General features: G+C 36.6%; 1 protein-coding gene across 21 annotated transcripts in view; it reads right to left on the minus strand.

The window, feature by feature from the left end:
* Positions 1–21,114, minus strand: part of NRXN1 (neurexin 1) — a 1,404,735-nt gene that overhangs the window by 884,640 nt on the left and 498,981 nt on the right. For 10 of the 21 annotated variants that reach the window (XM_020996244.2, XM_020996243.2, XM_078149514.1 and 7 more), the window contains 2 exons: positions 15,777–16,078; positions 12,377–12,538 (listed from right to left, as the gene is read on the minus strand). In XM_020996244.2, the coding sequence (XP_020851903.1) occupies positions 12,377–12,538; positions 15,777–16,078 (464 nt within the window). Of the gene's footprint in view, positions 1–12,376; positions 12,539–13,620; positions 13,666–15,776; positions 16,079–21,114 lie in introns of all 21 variants that reach the window. The other 11 variants (XM_020996241.2, XM_020996238.2, XM_020996237.2 and 8 more) reach the window with 2 other exon arrangements.

Raw genomic sequence — 21,114 nt, forward strand, 5'->3', positions numbered from 1 at the left:
ATTACTGCACAAAATAACAATTTTCTAAGAAAATAGAGCAGTTCTGTCAAAAGTCCTATAGACAGGTGTACACAATCTTACCATTTAAAACAAAAGGAAAATGAAAGTCTGGATTCCAAATATTTATTACCTTTTGGAAGTAGTTCAGAGTTTTCCTTTATATTCTTTAAAGTCAGTGTGGTTTATGAGCTAGGTCAAATATCTGCAGTTTATAGGCAGCAGTCTACTTTTTCAATGTGCTTTGACAGCCAACTTTCCATTTTATCCTCAATAAATCCTGTCAATCCCAACACTTAGGGAATAACTAGTTCTATGTCAAGGCTATGTGAGGGAGGTTCCACAGCACTTATTGTACAGCTGAGAAAAGAGAGACTAGAGATGGATCCATTTAATCAAGGTCACCAAAACAAGATTCAGTAAAGAGGCAATACCCAAACTATCCTATGTTGTCCTCTGGACTTAGAAGGCCAAATTCCACATTACTTATAAACCTCTTGGAGTCCTAAAGTGTTCTGGATACCAATAGGATGAGTTATGACAACCCCATTGTACAAGTTATATTCTGAAATTTGGGGTTAAGAGCAATGCAGTTTGAGATGCCAACCATTTAAATAGTACTGGATTATCATTGTATGTGCCTGATGTGCAACTAAGAAATAGAATAAGCCATAGAAAACCTGGAAGAGGAGCTTTTACATTGCAAAGATCCAATTGCCAAGATTGAGAGTCACCAGATTTACTGCTAGCCAAGGTCCAGCTCTGGGGGGAGCTAAACAGATGTGACAGATTGCTGCCCAAGAGGACAGCTGACAGCTTCCCCTCCCAGGACCCATGCTGGAATTGGAGATGGCCACATTCCCAGTTTCCACCCCACTTATTAGTTATTTGCTGTCATGTCTACAATAATGGCTTGCATCTGGGGAAAAGATGTGCTTTGGGGAATTCATTCAAAATTGCATGCTTTCTCTACACATATAACCCAGTCTGCCAAAGGATCCCTAGGGTTTAGCAAACCAGGGCAACTGTTCCAAACTTTAGATACAACCCTCCCCATCCCTGCTACCCTTTTTTTGATATGAATTAAGGTAAACAACTGGGGATAAGAAAGGAGAAAGCCCCATCAAAGGTTGATTTAAAAACCTGGATTCATGAGAGACCTCAAAGTATACTTAGTCCAACTTATATTTGACCTTCTACTTCTACATTTTTCCAGGCAAGTTATCATCTGATATTTACTTGAGGATTTCTAGTCATAGAGAGTTCTCTCACTACTTCCTAAGGGAAGGCATTATTAGGTTTTGGGACAGATTTAAATGTTGGGCATGTATGCCTGTGTGCCCCAGTGCATGCATATGTGTGTATGTTTCCATTATAGCAAGCCTTGAAACCAACACTCTGCAATGTTTAGTTCTTTCCTCAAAAGCCAATGGAAATAAGCCAAATTCCTTTCCCACAGGGCAAGTCTTTGGATACTTAAAGACCTCCCTGTGTCCCGCTGAGTCTTTTCTTTTCCAGTCTATACATCCTTAGCTCCTTCAAGAAATCCCACCTGTGGCTGACTTCAGAAAAAACTGGAACGACTTGTGTGATCTGATGCTTAGTGAAGTGAGCAGAACCAGGAGAACGTTCTACACAATAACAGCCATGTTGTGTGATGACTAATATTGATAAACTTAACCTTTCCCAGCAATACAAGGATCTAAGATATCTCCAAAGACATCATAATGGAAAATGCTATCCACATCCAAAGAAAGTACTGTGAAAGTTGAATTGCTATCTTTTTTTTTCTCTTCTGTTGAGTTTTGTTTCCTCTTTCTGATGGTTCCTCCTATTGGTTTTAAATTTTACTTACAACTTCACTAATGTGAAAATATGTTTAATAGGAATGTATATGTATAGCCTATATCAGATTGTGTGCCGTCTTGGTGAGGGTGGTGGGGAGGAAGGGGGAGAAAAATTTTAAACTCGAAAGCTTATGGAAGTGATTGTTGATAAATCAAAATAAATTAATAAAATAAATTAAAAAAAATCCCACCTGTTGCATGGTTTTCAATCCCCTTGCCATCTTGCCCCTCTCCTTGGACACATTCTAAAATTACGTGTGGTTTTACATCATCAGCCCATAATTTCCCATATATTATGACCTACAAGGGACTGTGATTAGGTTTGTTCCTTCCTCCTTCAACACATTCACTTCATTTACCATTTGGTGACTTTCTTTCTTCTCCTTTAAGGCTGCCCTTGGAATTTATTTTACCTTGGTATTCAGGGATAAGAATATAGGAGGAAAGAGAAGGGCAGATAAGAGAAGAGAAGAACACCAAGGACAAACACAAGCTGGCAGCATTCTAGTGGCACCCTTCTTAGTAAGACAATGCTATGTTTTGAGTTAGGAAGTCCTGGGTTCAAATCCAGCCTCTGCCATTTGCTAACTACATGTGTATGATTCTGGGAAAGTCACTCATCCTTTATGAGCCTCAGACAACTTCTGAGCATCATATGATCATAGACTGAAAACTGGGGGGATCTCAGAGTCCTCCTCATTCAGGACCTCTACTTTGTTACCACCTTGCTGGAAGGTGGGAAGAATGATATATTACCAAGTATTCTAGAATCAGGATCATAAGATTATAGATTTAGAACTGACGGGGTCTTAGAGTTCATCTAGTCCATGTCCCTCTTTTTACAGATGAAGTACTAAGGCCAAGTGAGTTTAAGTGCCTTGCTTAGGGTCACACAAATTTTGCTGTTCAACTGTTTTCAGTTATACACAACTCTGTGTGACCCCATTTGAAGTTTTATTAGCAAAAATACTGGCATGGTTTGCCATTTCCTTCTCCAGTTCATTTTACAAATGAGGAAATTGAGGCAAATAGGGTTAAGTGACTTGTCTTGGATCATACAGCTAAAAGTGTCTGAGGTCAGATTTCAACTTAGGAAAATGAGTCTTTCTGGTGCAGCTAGGTGGCACAGTGGATAGAGCACCGGCCCTGGAGTCAGGAGGACCTGAGCTTAAATCTGGACTCAGACACATAACACTCACTAGCTGTGTGCCTCTGGGCAAGTCACTTAACCCTAATTGCCTCATCAAAAAAAAAAAGTCTTCCTGACTCTAGGCCAGGCACTCTATCCGTTTATATTATGACCTACATTGATAATACAAGACACAAGAGGGCATTCTAAACAATCAATGGATTAAAAAAAAAATTATAGCTGAATGAACCTAGCTCAAAATATCTTAGGGAGGGATAGAATATTTTAGCCCTTTACTGATTATCTGAAGAACTCTGGTGTTTTTTTGTTTGTTTGTTTGTTTTTGTTTTACCCTTCTTCACATTAGGTTAGGAGTTATTAACCTAGGAGTCCTGAAACTCATATCTATCTATCTATCTATCTATCTATCTATCTATCTATCTATCTATCTATCTAATATCTATCTCTCTCTCTTTCAATTCCATATGTATACGGATATATGTATGGGCATGCATACACTTGTAACATGCCTATGGACATACATGCATGCATTTATATAATATATTATATATATATATATATATATATATATATATATATATATGTATTTCAATAACCCTACATCATCCTATAGATTTTATTTTATTCATTTATGAACATTATTCTGGAAAGGGGCTCCATAGTCTTTACCAGACTATCAAAACTATCCATAAAACAAAACAAAACAAAAAAGGTTATAAACTCCTATAAGATAGAAGAGTAGCTACTTGTTAGATTAAGGTATATTAAATGACCTAGTGAGAAATGCAAGTAGCCTTTATTCACAAACATTCCCATCTACATATTCTACCTCCACCCTATTCTAAGAAATAGAGGGGCTTGTTACCATCGCCATGGTAATAGATAGGAAACGTCACACTCAAAGAAGATGAGAGACTCCTACTATGAAGAGAGTGAGAGTAAGGGAGGAAGCAGAACTAGGGCTAGGTTCTCCTTACTTACAAATTCACTGTTCTTTTTACAAGATGTTGTAATTTCTGCAATTGGTTAAGAAAAGATAAATGAAATGATGAAAGAGCTAGGTTTTACAGGTACTCCCCACTGGCTCCCCTCCACAATCTATTAGGTAACATTTAGACTTGACTTTCCGACATGAAAAATTCACAGTCTTGATCTAGACTACGTTCCCAGACTTATTTCACATTATTTCCTTTCACATAACCCACTATATTCCAGTTAAACTGTCCTTTTTTTTTGCTGTTCTTTGAATTTAGTATTCCATCTCCGTTTTCCGAGCTCGTCGTCCGCAGTCATTTTCTCGGCTTGGAAGGTGCTCCATTCTTATTTATGTCCTTCAGACTCCTTAGCTCCATTCAAGTCTCAATTTATGTACTACCTCCTGCAAAGAATCTTTTCACTCCTCAGATTCTTTTACATTTACGTGTCTAGTTCACAACCCCCACACCCCTGGTAGAAGGTTCCTTGAGTGCAGGGACATTTTTTCCCTTTTGTATATGAATCTCTAGCGCCTACCTGATACCTTGAACAACTGATACAACTAGTAAGTGCTAGTTGAAGCAAATGCTAACTTATATAAAATACACTGGAAGCCCTCGATGAAAGAGGCAGTATTTCCTGAAAGTGAAGTTACAGAGTTCATGGGACAGGGACTTTTAGTTCTCTCAGTGTCCTGATTTTAGGGGAAGAAGGATCAGAAATGAAAAGTTCATACAGATCTAGTCCTACCTTCTCATTTTGGCAGATAGAGAAACAGGTTCTGAAATTCCTACCGACTTCTCCAAATACATTCAAAATGCAGGTGCCAGAACTAGAATTTAAATCCAGGTCCTCTGAATCAAAATCTAACCTTCTTATCTCTATACCTTGATGCCTCAAATGACAAAGAATCACTGAATCACAGATTTTAAGAGTTAGAGGTAACCTCAGTAGTTACCTAGTTCAACCCCAACCTGAAGAGATCATTGACTGTGGAGACCACCCTTATCCATGCTCTCCCATTCAGTAAATACTGAAGAGTGATAGAGGTTCTACATACATAAATATGTGTGTATGTATGTACAACACCAACCCTTTCACTTTAGAAATCACTCACACAGTCTTACTCTCCCCTCCGTAGGATGATTTCTATTTCAACTAGAAATTGAAGAATACAATTATCACTAATTTTTCCCTTTCCCTTCCCCCACCTCTCTCCTATTAGCTATGACTTCCTCCAAAAATTCTGTATATCTCAGGCCCAGTTGTCATAAAAGATAAATCCAAGTCTGCTTACATTAATTGATCTAAAGGGTAGCCAATCGACCTTCACTAATCTGCCACTGTTTCACCCTTTCCTTCTGCCTGGCCTAAAATATTAAAGTAAAATCAAAGGTAGGAATATCATATTAAGAAAGCCACTTCAGCACTTTCAATTATTTTATCTACAGGATGAGGAAAGGGAGGTCTTAATCCCTCAACCACTAGCAGGAAGTTCATCAGATAAGCTAGGTCATAAGACAAGTGTGATGGCTAGCCCTAAAGAACTCTGATAACAATAAATAATATTAGTTGAGTGAATGAATGAATGAATGAGTGAGGAAGGGAAGATAAATTATACTGGATGGGAATATTTATGACAAAAGTATTCCAGAGAGAGCAAGAAGTATGTTCTGGCTTGTGGTGAATGCTTACATGCTATGTTTTCATGGGCACTTTCTCCTCCAAATACCTCTACCTGCTAAATATCTAAAATTCTATTTATATGAGACTACAACAGTCAATCCACATGTTTTTGGCTTTCTTTGTACCCTCAGTGAATACTGTCTGGCACATCATAGGTGCTCAACAAATCCTTATTGACTAATACTTTTGGGAGGTTTTAGTATAAATGTACTTGGCATATTAGCCTAAAATTCTGGCTAGAATTTATTAATGTTAAAAAAGACTGATAATTAGCATGGCTCTAAGAACAGAGAACAGAAGAGAGCAAGACAAATATCTATAGCATCACAATTTTGTCTGTAGCTTAATTTGGTGCCAGGCCAAATGCCTGGGATGCTACAAAAGGGGGAAGTTGGAGTGACCTTGATGACAAAACATGTAAAAACTAGTCCCAAATCAGTGTTGACTGAGACTCAGGGCAATTATGATTCTGAGGTTATGTCTCTGACAAGTATGCCATTCATGACCAAATTTGCCATCCTCTTCCACAGGGAAACACTGCTTCTATTCTTTGTTCACTGCATAGAACATCCTCCCTTCAGCAACTTCAAAATCTTCAGTGTTAAAAGTTTATAAGTGTAATTAAAGGCTGTGCTGATCTAATTAGGTTGATGAAATTTTCAGTAGGGATTTAATTCCCTTTAGCAATTCACTTATTTTTTCCCCCTAGAACAACTCCTCAGTCTCATTCCAAGCAACCTTACGAGACAGGATAGAAAATTACCTCTCACAGGCAACTTCTGCACTCAAATAACTGTTTCTAAAACATGAGGTGAGCACATATGGCTTAAAACTGGCCTCCAACAAAGACTTTTCAGAGTTGCTTTTTACTGAAAATGAAATGTTTCCCACCTCCTGAGTTTGTTTTCCCCATCTACAAAAGAGTGTAAAGGAATGTTCACCTTGCAAGGGTGAAATAATGATTTCAAAGAACTTTAGGGGTACAATGGAATAAAGCAATCAACAAAGTTGTTTTTTAAGTGAAGATGAGTGAATTGGCAAAACAGCCCTCACTGATGGGTAATATCCTATAAAGACCCAAGAGGCCAAACTGTCTTTCTACTTCTCTAAACAGTGAGAAAAGGCATATATACTGTAACAGATGGTAAGGATTATTTTAACCTGTGTTTGGAGATGTCTTTACAAAGTCATGGTGAGTACACATTATTCAATTCTAATGCACTTGTATAGAAAATTTAAAAAATAAAAACCTTGTAAAAATACTTGAAGGCAAATGTATATATAATATATGTGTGTGTGTGCATATATATAAACATATATGTGTATATTTATATATAGATGTATTTGTATATATATTTATTTATTTATATATGAGGTAGCTAGGTGTCATCCTGATAGAGGGTTAGCCTTCCAGTCAGGAAGACCTGAGCGCAAATCCTTCCTCAGTTATGAACTGTGTGATCCTGGGCAAGTCATCTCATTTCGCTCAAATTCAATTTCCTTATCTGTAAAATGGAGAAAAGTATTATTGTGAAGATAAAATGAGATCTGTGTAAAGCACTTTGAAGAACTTAAAGTGCTATATAAATGTTAGTGATTATTAAAAAGACATCTCTTCCTCACTAGATTGCAAGCATCTAAAAAGTTGGGCTAATGCCTTTCTTTCTTTGATGTCCTACAAAGCACTAGATATAATGTTTACTGGGAAATAAGGAGGTAATTTATTAGGTAAATATCATTTGTTATCTAGGTCACTTTTCAGTTTTTCCACAAAACTTCATGATTGATATATTTTATAAATGCTTATAAAACCTGGCAGATAAGAAGGAATCACTTTTTAGCAAAAAGTCTAGAAAACCTTCCACTGGGATCTTAGGTTTCTCAGCTTCCAACAATGAACAAGGAAACTGATGGTGATTGACTTTTATTTATTTATTTTCTAACAGAATGCTCAAAGACAATGGATTCTCCTCAATGCAAATGAAGACATACAAGGGAAAACTTTTCTGAGCATTGTTGATTAAATTAAAATCTAGGGAAAGTTTCAAAGGCTTTTATATGATTTATTCAGGCTTTAATTCAACTTTCCCAATCCTCCTAATTGGCAATTTTCTTCCTCTCCTCAATTTATCTCATATTTATTTATTTGTTTACATGTTGTGACTTCCCCCCCCCATAAGTTCCTCCAAGGCAAGAGCTATTTGTTTTCTTTTTCTTTCTTTCTTTCTTTCTTTCTTTCTTTCTTTCTTTCTTTCTTTTTCTTCTTTCTTTCTTTCTTTCTTTCTTTCTTTCTTTCTTTCCTTTCTGTTGAGTTCCTAGCACCAAAACCATTGCTTTGCACATATGTGCTTAAATGGTTCTGTTGTTACTCATTGGTTATTGGAAAATAGGCTTCAAAAAAAGTCCATTGGCTTAACTAATTTTGAAGGTGTATTGCATTTTGAAAATAATCTTAATCATTATTTCCATTATTTTTCTGAGTTCTCCTCATTTTCCATCACTGAAAATATTTGGAAATGATTCAAGACAAAAGTTCCACTTATCCAAATGTCTTTTGATTCATTTGTCATTTAAAAATACTTTGATCACTTGACCTTGATATTCTCTGATAATTTAAAAAACATTTCCATTATAAGGAAGGTACAACATAGAGATCATTTTGACCTTTTCCCTATTTCCGTTTTTAAAAAGTTTTCTTTTATTTTGAAATTTTAGAATCACTTTAGGAGATGAGGAAATTTCCACTGAGGAGAAAGGTCTGCTGGTTTCTATACATCTAAGCCCTGTGTCTTACTCCAACACGGATAAAGTTAAATGCTGAATCCAGAAGGAACAAAAGCCTTTATAAAGAAAGAATGCTGCCACATTGTGGATTAGCTTGACATAAATCAATGATTTACTTTTAATTCCTAAAACTTAAAAGGATAAGGGTGTAAACTAAAGTGTCAATAATATATGGTAGTTCTCTTAAATTAATGTCTACTTTAGTAAATGGATTTCAGAATATCAAAATGTTAGAACTGAAAGAGACTTTAGTTGTCATCTTGTCTAACCACTTAGTTTTAAAGAAGACAAAGCTGGAATCCTAGTGATGCAGTGATTTTTTAAAGTAGGTTGCAAAGACGGGTTCAAACTCAGGCCTTCTGATTCTCAGGTGACATCTGCTTCCATTATACCATGTTTCTATCCCAATATGGAAAGATGGCCACCTTTTTCACACAGAAACAGAACCACATATTAAATTACCAATCATTGGATTAGAGACACAGAACTGGAAGGGATTGCAGAGGCCATATAGTCTTAACCCTCCTAGAGGAAGAAGCTGAATGAGGCCCAAGGAAGTGTGACTTGACCAGGGTCACATAGGTAGAGAAAAGCAGAAAGATTCAACTCTGATCCACTTTGCCTCCAATGCCTTTGCTCTTTTCTTTGTAACTCAGCCCCATCTTAGATAAGACTTAGAAAAATTCCCTGTAAAGTTCAGACACTATTTCCAGACTGAAAAAAAGCAAATGGGAATATGGTACAGACCCATAAACCTGAAATGAATGTATTTGCTGGTTCATTGAAAGTCAAAAAGCACTTTTCATAGATTCTGGAATGTGGCCTAATTGGAGTTCAAGAAAAAGAAAAAGCTAAAACCGAATTCATCCCCAAACAGACTTGATTTTAGCTGTGCAAGCTAAGAGAGATGATATAAGAATTATGCTTTGTTATAAAGTTCATGTCATAGAAACCTTTTCCTTTAAAAAAAATCAGATGTCACTTTCCTTTCTTTACTTCAGTAACTTTACAAAGCTCACTCATCTGAACAAATATGGTTTAACTTGAAATCCATGGTACTTTATTGAGGCTTTATTCCATGCTTAGGCTTAAAGTTAAGGAAGAGTGGGGGTTTCTAAATAGACTAAAGTCAGACCAAGACGGAAATTGCTCAGGATCAAAGGGCTCTGAAGTTGTCCCATGTTTTGATTTATTGGGCAATTGTGGCTGCTGTTGCTACCCTTAATAGGGCAGGAGGGAGTTACATGAAGCCAGTTACAAAAGTCAAAGAGAAAGCAGGTGGTGCTGGCTGCTAACATTTGGCAGAGTTGATAAGGGAGAGAAAAATTCAATGTGCATCGTCAATAAAGAGGTTTCATTCCCTTCTTTCTTTCTTTTTTTTTTAAATCCTAACTCTAACAGAAAACATAGAAGTATTTCAGTGTGTGGTTGTTGAAATCATCAGTACAATGCTCTCTGTTAATAGGGCATACTTTTTTGTTCATTCATTGATCTATCTTGTATTTGTAAGTCTGCCAGAGTTGATGGTTAACTGGACAAAGGGAGGAATAACAAAAAATGTATAAAGACCGTGATCAACAAGGCTATGTCAGCACATGGTAACAGAATGGATTTAGGATTATTTTGATTATACCTATTATAGCCAGTTAGTTGTCTTACTATATAACAGGGTAAATGGTAGAAACAGGAAAAGATCATTTGTTCTGCTAGTATCATCAGTTTAGGGAAATCCAGGTGATTGATTAAAGTACTCTTTTTTGAGAATGAAAGATGTACGTGTGTTTTTTATACTATATAAAATGAAAATATGGCTAACTAAAATCATTGATTCTTAGATTCCATGACAGAGTCCCATCATTTTACAGCAGAAACAATTGAAATGCAGAGGATTTAAGTGATTTGCCCAAGATCACATTATGAATTAGTGGCATCAGTGGTAGATTAAGGTGTACAGGAAGATAATTCCCATATCTTCTCATTCATCATTAAGGATATTCCTGTGGGAGGTTCCCATTAAATGTCTAGCCTTATTCCTGCCAGGGACCTTCACTGCTCCACCATTCAAGTTTGACCGTGCACTGCTATGTTATTAATAAGGTAAATGGAGAAATAAGAAAGTAAAGATATCTGGATTCAAGTCAGTGAGAAGTGAAGATGGATGAAGAGATAGGCCAGGTGTAGTTTCAGTTGTTCAGAATGATAGGTTGTTATAACCTGTTTGAATGTATCTAAACCATGCCTCCTGCCTACTCTCCCTATGTCTTTCATTCATTATTTATCAAAAGTAACCCTATTCCACTCTACCTATTCAATTGTTTCTCTTTCTCTAAGGCCAAATGGAAGCAATACCTTTGTTCATTTCAATGGATTTGTCATACTATGTAGTCCTTCACTATGCAGTTGAATATCATTCCATGATTAAATTAGGGTTGTTCATATTTTCTCTTACCAAATAAAATAAATTTCTTCAGGGCCTGATCCATAACCATGTCCATATCTGTTTGTTTATTTTACCATCTCCTATAATACTAACCTCAGTGCTAGAACAGAGGACTTAAGATTTAGAAGTGAAAGGCCATCTGGTTCTATCACTTCCTTTTATGGGAAAGGAAACAAGATTAAGAGCCTTGGCCAAGGTCATACAGGTAGAGCTATGAGCAGGACCTAGGTCATCTGATTAAAAATCCATCGCTCATGCTACATAGTAGACACTCGGGAGACAATCCACACTAGAATTTGTAATTAGGATAGTATTTCGTGTTTTTTCTTCCTACGTGTCAAGAGTCAGCCTTAGAGAAATTAATTCCTTTGTTCTTGTTGAATTTATGCTATTTGGAAGATCCCCAGAGTTGTTTCTTATAAAGCTACAGTTTTCATAAGACAACAGAAAAGAATATTGCGAATGTAAAATAGCGGAGATGACTCAGGGCAGACTTCTGTCTGCAGCTATGATTGCATTTGGACCCATATTTTTGCTGTTCATGGTGCCACCCCTCCCATCTCTCACCGATTCAATTTCACATAAAAATATTTTCCCTCTGAATGAGCCTCATACAGAGATGGCAACAAGATAGAATCACCCATAAGCTCAAAATCACCAAACTTGAAACTGTCAAAATACACATAGTCAAATATTCACCACACAATCAAACAGGGCCCTCTCATTCTAGGAACTAGAAGACAAAAGGACAGGTCTAAATGAAATCAGACTGATGAAGAAGACAAATGTTCATTAAAAAAACAATTTTTATCATAGTACTACATTTTCCACCCTCTAATAACAGTCATTGTCAGGGGCTACGTCAACACTCTGACTTTGTAGGGTGAGGGGATGGATAGTTAGCAGCCTGACTGATTTTTAAGGGGGGCACAAACTAGTCTTATTCATATATGTAATCAAATAGCTATGACTTTAGCTTTCATCATGTTATATTTGTGTGTATAAATATAACTAAATTACTTGATGGTATTTTTAATCATCTCTATTTTGCACCAATTTGCCTTTTTCACTTTCTTCCCCCCGTCCTGCTTCCTACCCTTGAAGAATAATGATATTAGAAGTCACTGTGCTGCTTGGTAACAGCTTCACCTAAGGCAGATTAGCGGAAATTAGCCTGACATTTTGCTGACCACTCACACTGTTATCTCACTTTGCTCTCTTTTCTTTCATAACCAATACACTGCTGCCCCAAATACTATAATTGTGAATTACATACAAGTTCCCGAAGGGAAGAGCTCATACACATTTCCTTAACAAGTTTATATCTCCCCCCCCCAATCCCACATAAGCAATGTATTAAATAGCATTTGAGGTTGTGACATTGACCTCAGGAAATATCATTTGTCAAACATTCTTCAGCAAAGACACTTTCATTTCAGGTACCTGAGATAATGGGACCGTGAATCAGTGGCAATTTGAGTGATGGGTGATATTTACCTCCTTGAGGCAGCCCATAAAGTTGTTACTGACTGGTGACCCTGGGAGGTCTGCTGTGCTGGGACTGCCTCCAACATAGAAAAAGTCATCAGAACCCAGCATGGTATAGTCTTCTTGGGTGTAGCCCGTTGTGGTAAGAATTCCATCCACTGATATTGTCACCTAGATAACAAAGCACAGGGAAAGGACACGCTATACTCAGACCTAGATACTGCAATCCTGGGGTATGCCTGTTTTGTGTTTTTTTGTTTTTGTTTTTGTATTTTGACTTTTGGGTTTTTTGGTTTTTGTTTTGTTTTTGTTTTTGTTTTTCTTTTGTTTTTGCTTTTTTTGGTTCATTTTTGTTCTTGTTTATTTGTTTGTTTGTTTGTTTGTTTTTGGAGACCTATGGTGGAACCCATTTTCATGTCTGTTTGAGGTTTAGTCTTGGATTCTAGTCAACTATCCCTACGAGATCTAAGCTAGTTAAAGACTTAGCTGATTATTGAACTAGTGTCAGCATAGTCCCTATTTGCAACTTAAAAAGTTATTTAGCAGACACAAAAATGGTGTTAGTAAAATGCTTCCTAGGTTAGTTTTGCTGGTGTACATATTAGTAAAGTTTAGTTGTCTGTCATTGACTAATCACAACGTGCACCTCGTTAACATAAAGGGCGCAAGCTATATCCAGCGACATCAGTATTTGCACTATAGAGCAGCAGCTATTTAGCATGCATGTGTCTACCTTCATGCCAAAGGAAAAAAGGAAGCAAAACAAGCAGTGGAAGCGGCCCACACTGATGTGCCCATGCTTGAGGTACAGTACAGTTCAGAAAAGGAAAATAAAAGAAAACAGGGAGAACCAAAAGAACAAAAACTGCTCTGTGATGACGGAAAGATGAATGGTTGTGGCATCTCCATCATTCCCAAACCAAATCTTCATGCCATGCATTATGAATGGTTAGAAACTGGCTAAGCCTGCGGTCACTCGGGCCAGCCACCATTTTAGTCTTATCCCTCGTTAACCACAGCTGGATGCAAACGTTTGAAACGTTAACGATGCCCCTACAGGTGAGTTGGAAAACAGAAGTTGACGGGAACAGGAAACAAAATAAGGAGGTCAACAACAGATGGAAAGAAGGAGTCCAAAGTAAGCAGAAGAGTACCAACCGCAGTTCCTCTTTTGTTAATGATGTCTACAGTTAAAAGAAAGAAAGAAAACACACGGCAAACCCAAAATAAGAAACAATTAGAATGATATCTACCGAACAATGTAGTTTGTTTACCATAGCGTGTCCAATGCCTGAGTGCTTTGTGGAGAAGGGGGGAGAAAGGAAATTAAAAACTGTGAACAGAATAACGATTGTTACTTAAAAAATATGATGGTCTCTACCATGTTAGTACATTTTTTGATTAAGGTAACGGTTAGTAGAATGAAACATTCCATGAATGGCATGTTAGTTATTAAGCATGTTAGTAACATAGAAAAAGGGCAAAAAAATCTTACAAGAAAAAAGCAGACTAACAAATAGGCCTCCCACAGAGGTTATAGCAATAAGATTTGTTCTGAGATTATAGTTCATAAACTCACTCCTTAACAGAAACAGACATATGGCAATGCAATGCTCCCTCCATCCTCCTTCCACTTAATACAACTGACAGATATTTAAAATGGCTAGAGGGATCCAAAGGCCTAAAGCTCATCAGCTGACCACTGCTTGCCCTAAGTCCCCAAATGACCCCTCCCCCACCCTCCCCTCCCCCAGCAAATCAGTAGGAATTGGTTGGCAATGCCCTAGTACTCAATTTTACTGCATACAAGGAATCCTCCTCAACTCCAAAACGTCTTTCGGTCATATTGATGGACTTTAGGATCACAGTTTACTGCAATGAAACAAAGCAAAGATCCTGATACATAGAATGAGTAGAATGGAATTTTGTATCTGCCCTGCCACACATGCACCCCAACTGTACAAGGACAGTTTTCCTTTGAGCTACCAATTTACCGTTTGGTGGGTAACCTGAGCAAAGGCAGATCTAGAAAGCTGGTGCCCCCAACCCCATTTCTCTTTGCCACTTCTCTTTAGTGGTGTCTTGGATCTCTTGGTTGGCATCTGAGAAATAGTACAAGAACCAAAGAGATGGAAACAGTAGGGAACCTTTGCTAGGACTGCATCACTGGCTGTGAAATCTCCCAGGGCAGTATGATGCATGCTGGGACCCTACCCATGCATGGACAGAAAGCATCTTAAAGACATCTGGGGCTCTCAAAAACACTTTGGGTGGACTCCTCTGCCTTGGCTAGAACAACACTATATCCCTAAAGATGTTTTTGTTTCCCTAGCTCATATAGTTAAGTCCTTGTTTTGTTTTGTTTTGTTTTGAAGAAGTGGAGAGAAAAGGTTAGTTAACAGCTCAGAAACAGACAGCTGTTTTAGTAAAGGAAAACCAGAGATAATCCAGTCAATCTGCAACTGTTTAGAGAAACAACAAATATGTTAAAGGATATTAGTTTAAAAGAGGCATGTATGGCAGAAAATAGTCACTGTCAACACTTAACAAAATGATACATTTTAATATATGTAAAATATCAAATGATAACCAAAAATGATTGCGCAATAATATATAAACACACCATTTAATGCTACTCTGATCACATACTACATGTGGCATATACTGTATTTTTTGTGCCTTTAAGATAAATATACAGTACATGTGGACCCATATCTAAACTAAGAAATTTATGTTTTTTCTAGGATCTAATATATTTGGGGAGACACCATTAAAGACAAAATCGATTGAACAGGTTACTGGTTTATTTTGGGGTTTCATTTAGAGTGGGAGAAATAAAAATTCCCCAAAGGAATACTACTGGGTCATATGCAAAATCCCAGATTCATGCTTCAGGACATTGGTCTAATTTCTCCCCCACTTTTGGAGGAAGAAGAAAAAAAGTGAAAGAAAGGGAATAAAAACACACAACCCCCCCCCCAAACCTAACCATTTGTAAAACCAGTTCTCTGATTACAAAAAAAGAACTGAGTTTCAATGACCCCAATGTGCATGCTTCATGATCATCCCCATGGAACTGTTAAAACAACAACAATAACAACAATACAAAAAAAAATACACCATCACAAAAACCAGAGGTGGGAAATTACTGAGCAATCCCTGCAACCCCCTTGGAAACTGCAATTATCCCCCTGCATGAAATAGCCTCTGGGCCCCCAGAACTTTCTAGATATGCCCCTGCTCAAGTATGGCAGGGAGATCCATCTTGGTAGAAATAATAATAATTTTTAAAAAGCTAACTTGTAAGTGAAAACCACAAGTCTAGTATCATGTTGTTAGGTTTTAAGGTACCACACAGACAGCTGTAGCAGGAAACAAAGTCAGTTAGTCTTATCCATTGTACTGTTACCTGACGCAGATTCCTGGTTACTTTCACATCATGCCAGGCATTGTCATTAAACTTTCCGTTCACGGGTTCCACCAGTGCTTCAAAGGCCCCTGATCCTAAATTAATGACCAGGGAGACGGCTCCATTTTTCAAGGCAAGATTGACATAATCAGCTGATTTCCCTGTGTGAAGCATCAGTCCATTCCTCTGAAGAGTTTTAAATGACAGGGTTATTTCATCGCTGCTGCTTTGTATGGGATTTTGGGACAAGTCATAGCAGAAATACTCTGATCCCTTGAAGGTCGCAATATATTCTTCTTTTCCTGAAAAAAAAAAAGTCTAGATCAGCAGGACTCAAATCAACTCTTTGAGTAATTAATATTTACGTCACCAGACACATCATACACATAGTAATAGATAGCCATGCATTTTTAAGGAACCACGCATATTGAGTCATCAACAGCAATGACTAAAAACTGACATTCTTGAAAATTCAATTAAATTTAAAGTATCACTACAAGAGCTCTGACAAGAGAGCTTGGTCATGTGATACCTCCAGGGTGCAAATCAGATACCATCAAGACATATTGGATGGTTCTACTCTGCTAGCTTCAGTGGATTCTTCTGTGTTTGTAGCATCCAGCCTGTGGCATTTATGTTCCATTTTAATTTCCAGTGAGTCATTTGTATTCAAAGATTTTTCCAGTAGAGAATCAAATATTTGCACCACTGAACACCCATAACAAATTGGCAGGATGAGGAAATAGGGAAGGGAGGGAGAAGACAAATTTGATACTCAAGGTAAAACTCACATCTTTTAGAGTGTGGACATTTCTCTTTACTGGGTGGAAAAAAGCTGCTTAGAGAATACCTATTGGAATCTGTTGGATATTTTTACTCTGTCCCTGGCTTTGAAATAACAGATGGTGGTACTAACTTTTATGAGACTGGTAAGATTTCCAGTATATCATCATGGGAATCATGATGTAAATGAAGTCTCAACATTTTATCCACAACTCAGTCTTCTCAAACCCAAAAGCAAACATGTGGTACTCACAGACTACAAACCAGATAAAACAAAATGTTTACAGTATTTGTCTTTGCCTTCAGGTGGAATCAGTTTAACCAAAGGAACCGTTCAAGCGACTAGCTCTCTTGTCTTCCTTAGCAATAAGGGAATTTGGGCAAAGGAAATGAGACAAGACAGGCTGGGACAAGTTTCTTACTATATGGCTGGCATTGCATACAGCATATAATGTCCCCTCTGAAGCAATCTAGAATCCACCACAAATCAGGAGCAGCATGAATCTGCGAGCCCCTAATTCTCCCTTTGCCTACGAGTAATTATCTACCAGTAGGCCCTTGTAAACTCACATTCAGCATTTTTTGCTGACTTTCTAGTGCCTCTGTCTTGAACTACTTGATTTCATGGAATCTAAATTCTTCTTTACTTTAACTTTTGAGACCTGTTTGTTCCTTCACATTTTCTGATTTCATGGGCTTAACCCATTACCTGTACTGATCTATCTTAAATATCTCCTGTACGTGAGTTGTCAGATACTCGGTTTCAGTCCTGCTTAATGAAGTCCTGCCCTGTGGTTACTCAAACCTTGGCATATAACTGTATTTTAGAAGCTTAGACAAAGAGAAAGATAGTTTTCTTTTAAATAACAGGAAATATACTCCAAAGTGATACTTTTGAATGTCTTATCACTAAATCCAATAGAGTAATACCAAGAAATCTGTGCAATCATAGTGCCCAAAACATAGCAGGTGCTTAATACATGTTTATTGATCAATTGATTAATCTCTAAAGTCACTGTGTCATAGGGTAAAAACGTTGGGGTACATAGTGCATCATGAAGCCTTGCTTCCAGTCCTGGCCTCACTTCCAGATAACAGAGTGAACATGAACAAATCATGAAACCTGGCTATGAATTATGTTAGTCAGCTTGGGATGGGGCAGAGAGAACTTTTAAGAAAATGAGTTGCCATAGAAGTCATCTGGTGGAAGCCAGCTTAAGGTGATAAGCCTCTCTGAAATTAGTGAGTCATAATCAAGCGTCCTATCATCAGGGTCATAGTTGAAAGTATAATCTCTAGAACAGTTTCATGTCCATGTGATGATCAGAGATATATTAGATATAAAAGCTCTCTGTCTCTTTCTCCCCATACCTGTACAATCTACAGATACTTATATCTATATCCAATCTACATCACTACTCTGACACATATATGTACTATAATCCTACTCTAATAAAATATATTTTTATTCTAATGTAGTCATACAATATATCTTATCTATAATATATTCCTATGCTAATATACATGTCCCAAAAATCTTAAAGCAAGACTTTAAAACTCAAACTTCACTCATTTAGGATAATCTGTATATTTATTCATTATATACTATATATGATATATTGCTGCTCTTTTATACATATTACATCTACATGTTTATACATTACATGTGTTAATGATAATAGCTAGAATTCACATGGTGTTTTAGGGTTTTCTAAGCACTTTATGACAATTTCTCATCCTCGCAACAACCCTGATAAGTTAATGATATTATTATACCCATTTTACAGTGGGTTTAACTAAGACAGAAAAAGGTTAAGTGACTTGCCTAGGATCACATAGCTAGTAAATGTCTGAGGCCAGACTTGAACTCAGTTCTTCTTGAATACTGGTCCATTAAGCTATCCATTGTACCATCTAGCTGCCTGGGAGTAGACTACATTCTCTATTCTTACACATTATAATACATGAGTAAAGAATATTCCAATTCACATATAATGTATTTATGTGAATTATGGGAATGTAGGAGAAAAATATTTATGTAGACCTATTTATGAATGTAAATATATATACAATCACAATATTCTTTTGTGTGTATGTGTGTTGTGTATATATGTATACATATATATATATATATATATATATATATATATATATGTGTGTGTGTGTGTGTGTATGTGTGTGTATGTGTACATATCGATCATTGTATAGAAATCACCCTGGGTTCTAGAGATTATGCTTTCAAATTTGGGCCAATAAATAGGATGTGTGATTCATTTCCCTTCACATATGACGTGGGAGATTGACTCTATATTAACCTTTCTGAAGTTCTGAAGCACTTCAAAGGGATATTGTCTACTGATAACCTTAATCAATGTGAAATGAAAATGGCTTTATTTAAAATCCTGTTTCTGTGCACAGATGCAGATTTAAGGTTTAATTATTGTTTTATTGCCTAATTTATGTCATCAGCAGAAGTCTTATTTCATTAGTTTTTCCTGACATTTTAAAATTGCTTGCAATTTTAAGATTCCTGCAATAAAAAGGATGCTGATCATAGATTTAGAATAAAGAGGGGCTTTGCCTATTATCTAATTTAATTTTCTCATTCACAGATGAGAAAACTGAGTTATAGAGATGAAGTATAAGCCCAAAGTCACACAGTAGGTGAATAACAAAGGAAAATACTAAGAAAACATAAGCTTGTTCAAAACTGTAGATTTTTGTACATTGGAAATAATTATTTGACTCCACAAGTCACATTTATGAGATTGTTAAATTAGAACCATTGGGCCACAATATAAGCATAAAACACCCACGTGTGAATATAATAACACACAGAAAAACAACTACAATGAAAAGTCATTTTTTAAAAATAAGACAAATAGCACAAGAAAACAAACAACCTTTTTTCATGAGGAATTCCTTTTCTTTTCTATTTCAGAAAAAAACAGAGAAAATAAGCTGATATTAATTTAAAAAACACTTTAAAATAGAGTGAGGTGGGGAAGTGCGATGGATGTGGAATGTTGAATATACTTTTAGATTAGGTTACTACATTCTTGGTTTTACTTATTTACTTTGTAACAAGAGAACTCAGAGTCGGGGTAATCCAAAAATGTTTGTTTATAAACACAAAATATATCAGTGGTAATTAGGTGACCCAGTGCATAGGGTGCTGAACCTGGAGTCAGGAAGACCTGAGTTTAAATACTACCTCAGACACTTACTAGTAAGTCACTTAACCTCCATTTGCCTTGATTTCCTCAACTGTAAAGTGGTAGAGTAACAGCATCTCTCTCTCTCTCTCTCTCTCTCTCTCTCTCTCTCTCTCTCTCTCTCTCTCTCTGTGTGTGTGTGTCTCTGTCTCTCTCTGTCTCTCTCTCTTTCTATCTCTCTCTCTCTCTTTCTCTCCTTCCCTCCCTCACTCCCTCTAACAGTGATGTTATGAGGTTCTGATGAGATAATATTCATAAAATGCTTAGCACAGTACCTGGTACGTGGTTGGTACTATGTAAATACATATTCTCCCTTCCTCCAAATGCAACTTTAAAAATATACACATTAAAAAAAAACCCAGGAATTAAAATGTGCAGTGGTGGGTGGTAGGCATGGGAAATAATTCTATAGTGTTTTGAGTCAGGAGTAATTGGCAAAATAACTATATCAGATGTTGATACAAAACACCTTTATACAATCCAAGTAATTTTTAATCTAATAAATGATATTTATTAAAAAAGAGTTTGTATTGCAATGATGATTTTGTGATTAAGAACTCCATCATGAGGATTAGAAAGAATATAAAAAAGAGGCTGTATAGGTCATCAGAAAAAGGAGGCTTCTATGATACATACTAAGGGAATAAAAGAATTCTGAGTTCATCTCTCACCCTCTCTACCTTGGTACCTAGTACTATTGATATACCTCATTTTGCCAGGGGTCTGACCCCATTGTATGCCTTTAATTCCTCTACTTTTCATTGTCATTAGCTAGGACTCAATATACATCTGTTGATTGATTTATTATATCTGGAAAATTATAATGTTTATTATATATGGATAATTTTAGCATATTCTTGATTTTAAGATCCTATTCTCACCCTGTGGTATAGAGTTCTATTGTGTGATAATTACATTTTGTTTCCTTTTTATTTTATAGGGAGTAAAACCTAGGCAAAAATTAGCAATATTTTATATGCTTTTTCCAGCCTTGGGTGGGATGATCAATGAAATCTTAAATGACATAGTACTGTCATCATTGCTATTATTGTTGTTATCAATTAATTTTAATGAGTGCATATTCAATATATGGTACTAGGGGGTCATGCAGAAAATTAACATGAGGAGGTCTTAATCTTATTTACATGACATGTTCTATCTCTCTGCCATTGCTCCTATTATTTCCCTTATACTTAGAATATTCTTCTTCTTCAATGCTACCTCTTACAATTTCTAGCTTCCTTCAAGCTCAGCTCAAGTATCAACTTCTACAAGTAATCTTCCTTGATTATCCCAGCTGCTAGTACCTACTGTTATGAATTACCTTGCCCTAACTTTGT

The sequence above is a fragment of the Phascolarctos cinereus genome, unplaced genomic scaffold (genome assembly GCF_003287225.1).
Source record: "Phascolarctos cinereus isolate Bilbo 61053 unplaced genomic scaffold, phaCin_HiC Scaffold_2;HRSCAF=192, whole genome shotgun sequence".
NCBI lineage: Eukaryota > Metazoa > Chordata > Mammalia > Diprotodontia > Phascolarctidae > Phascolarctos > Phascolarctos cinereus.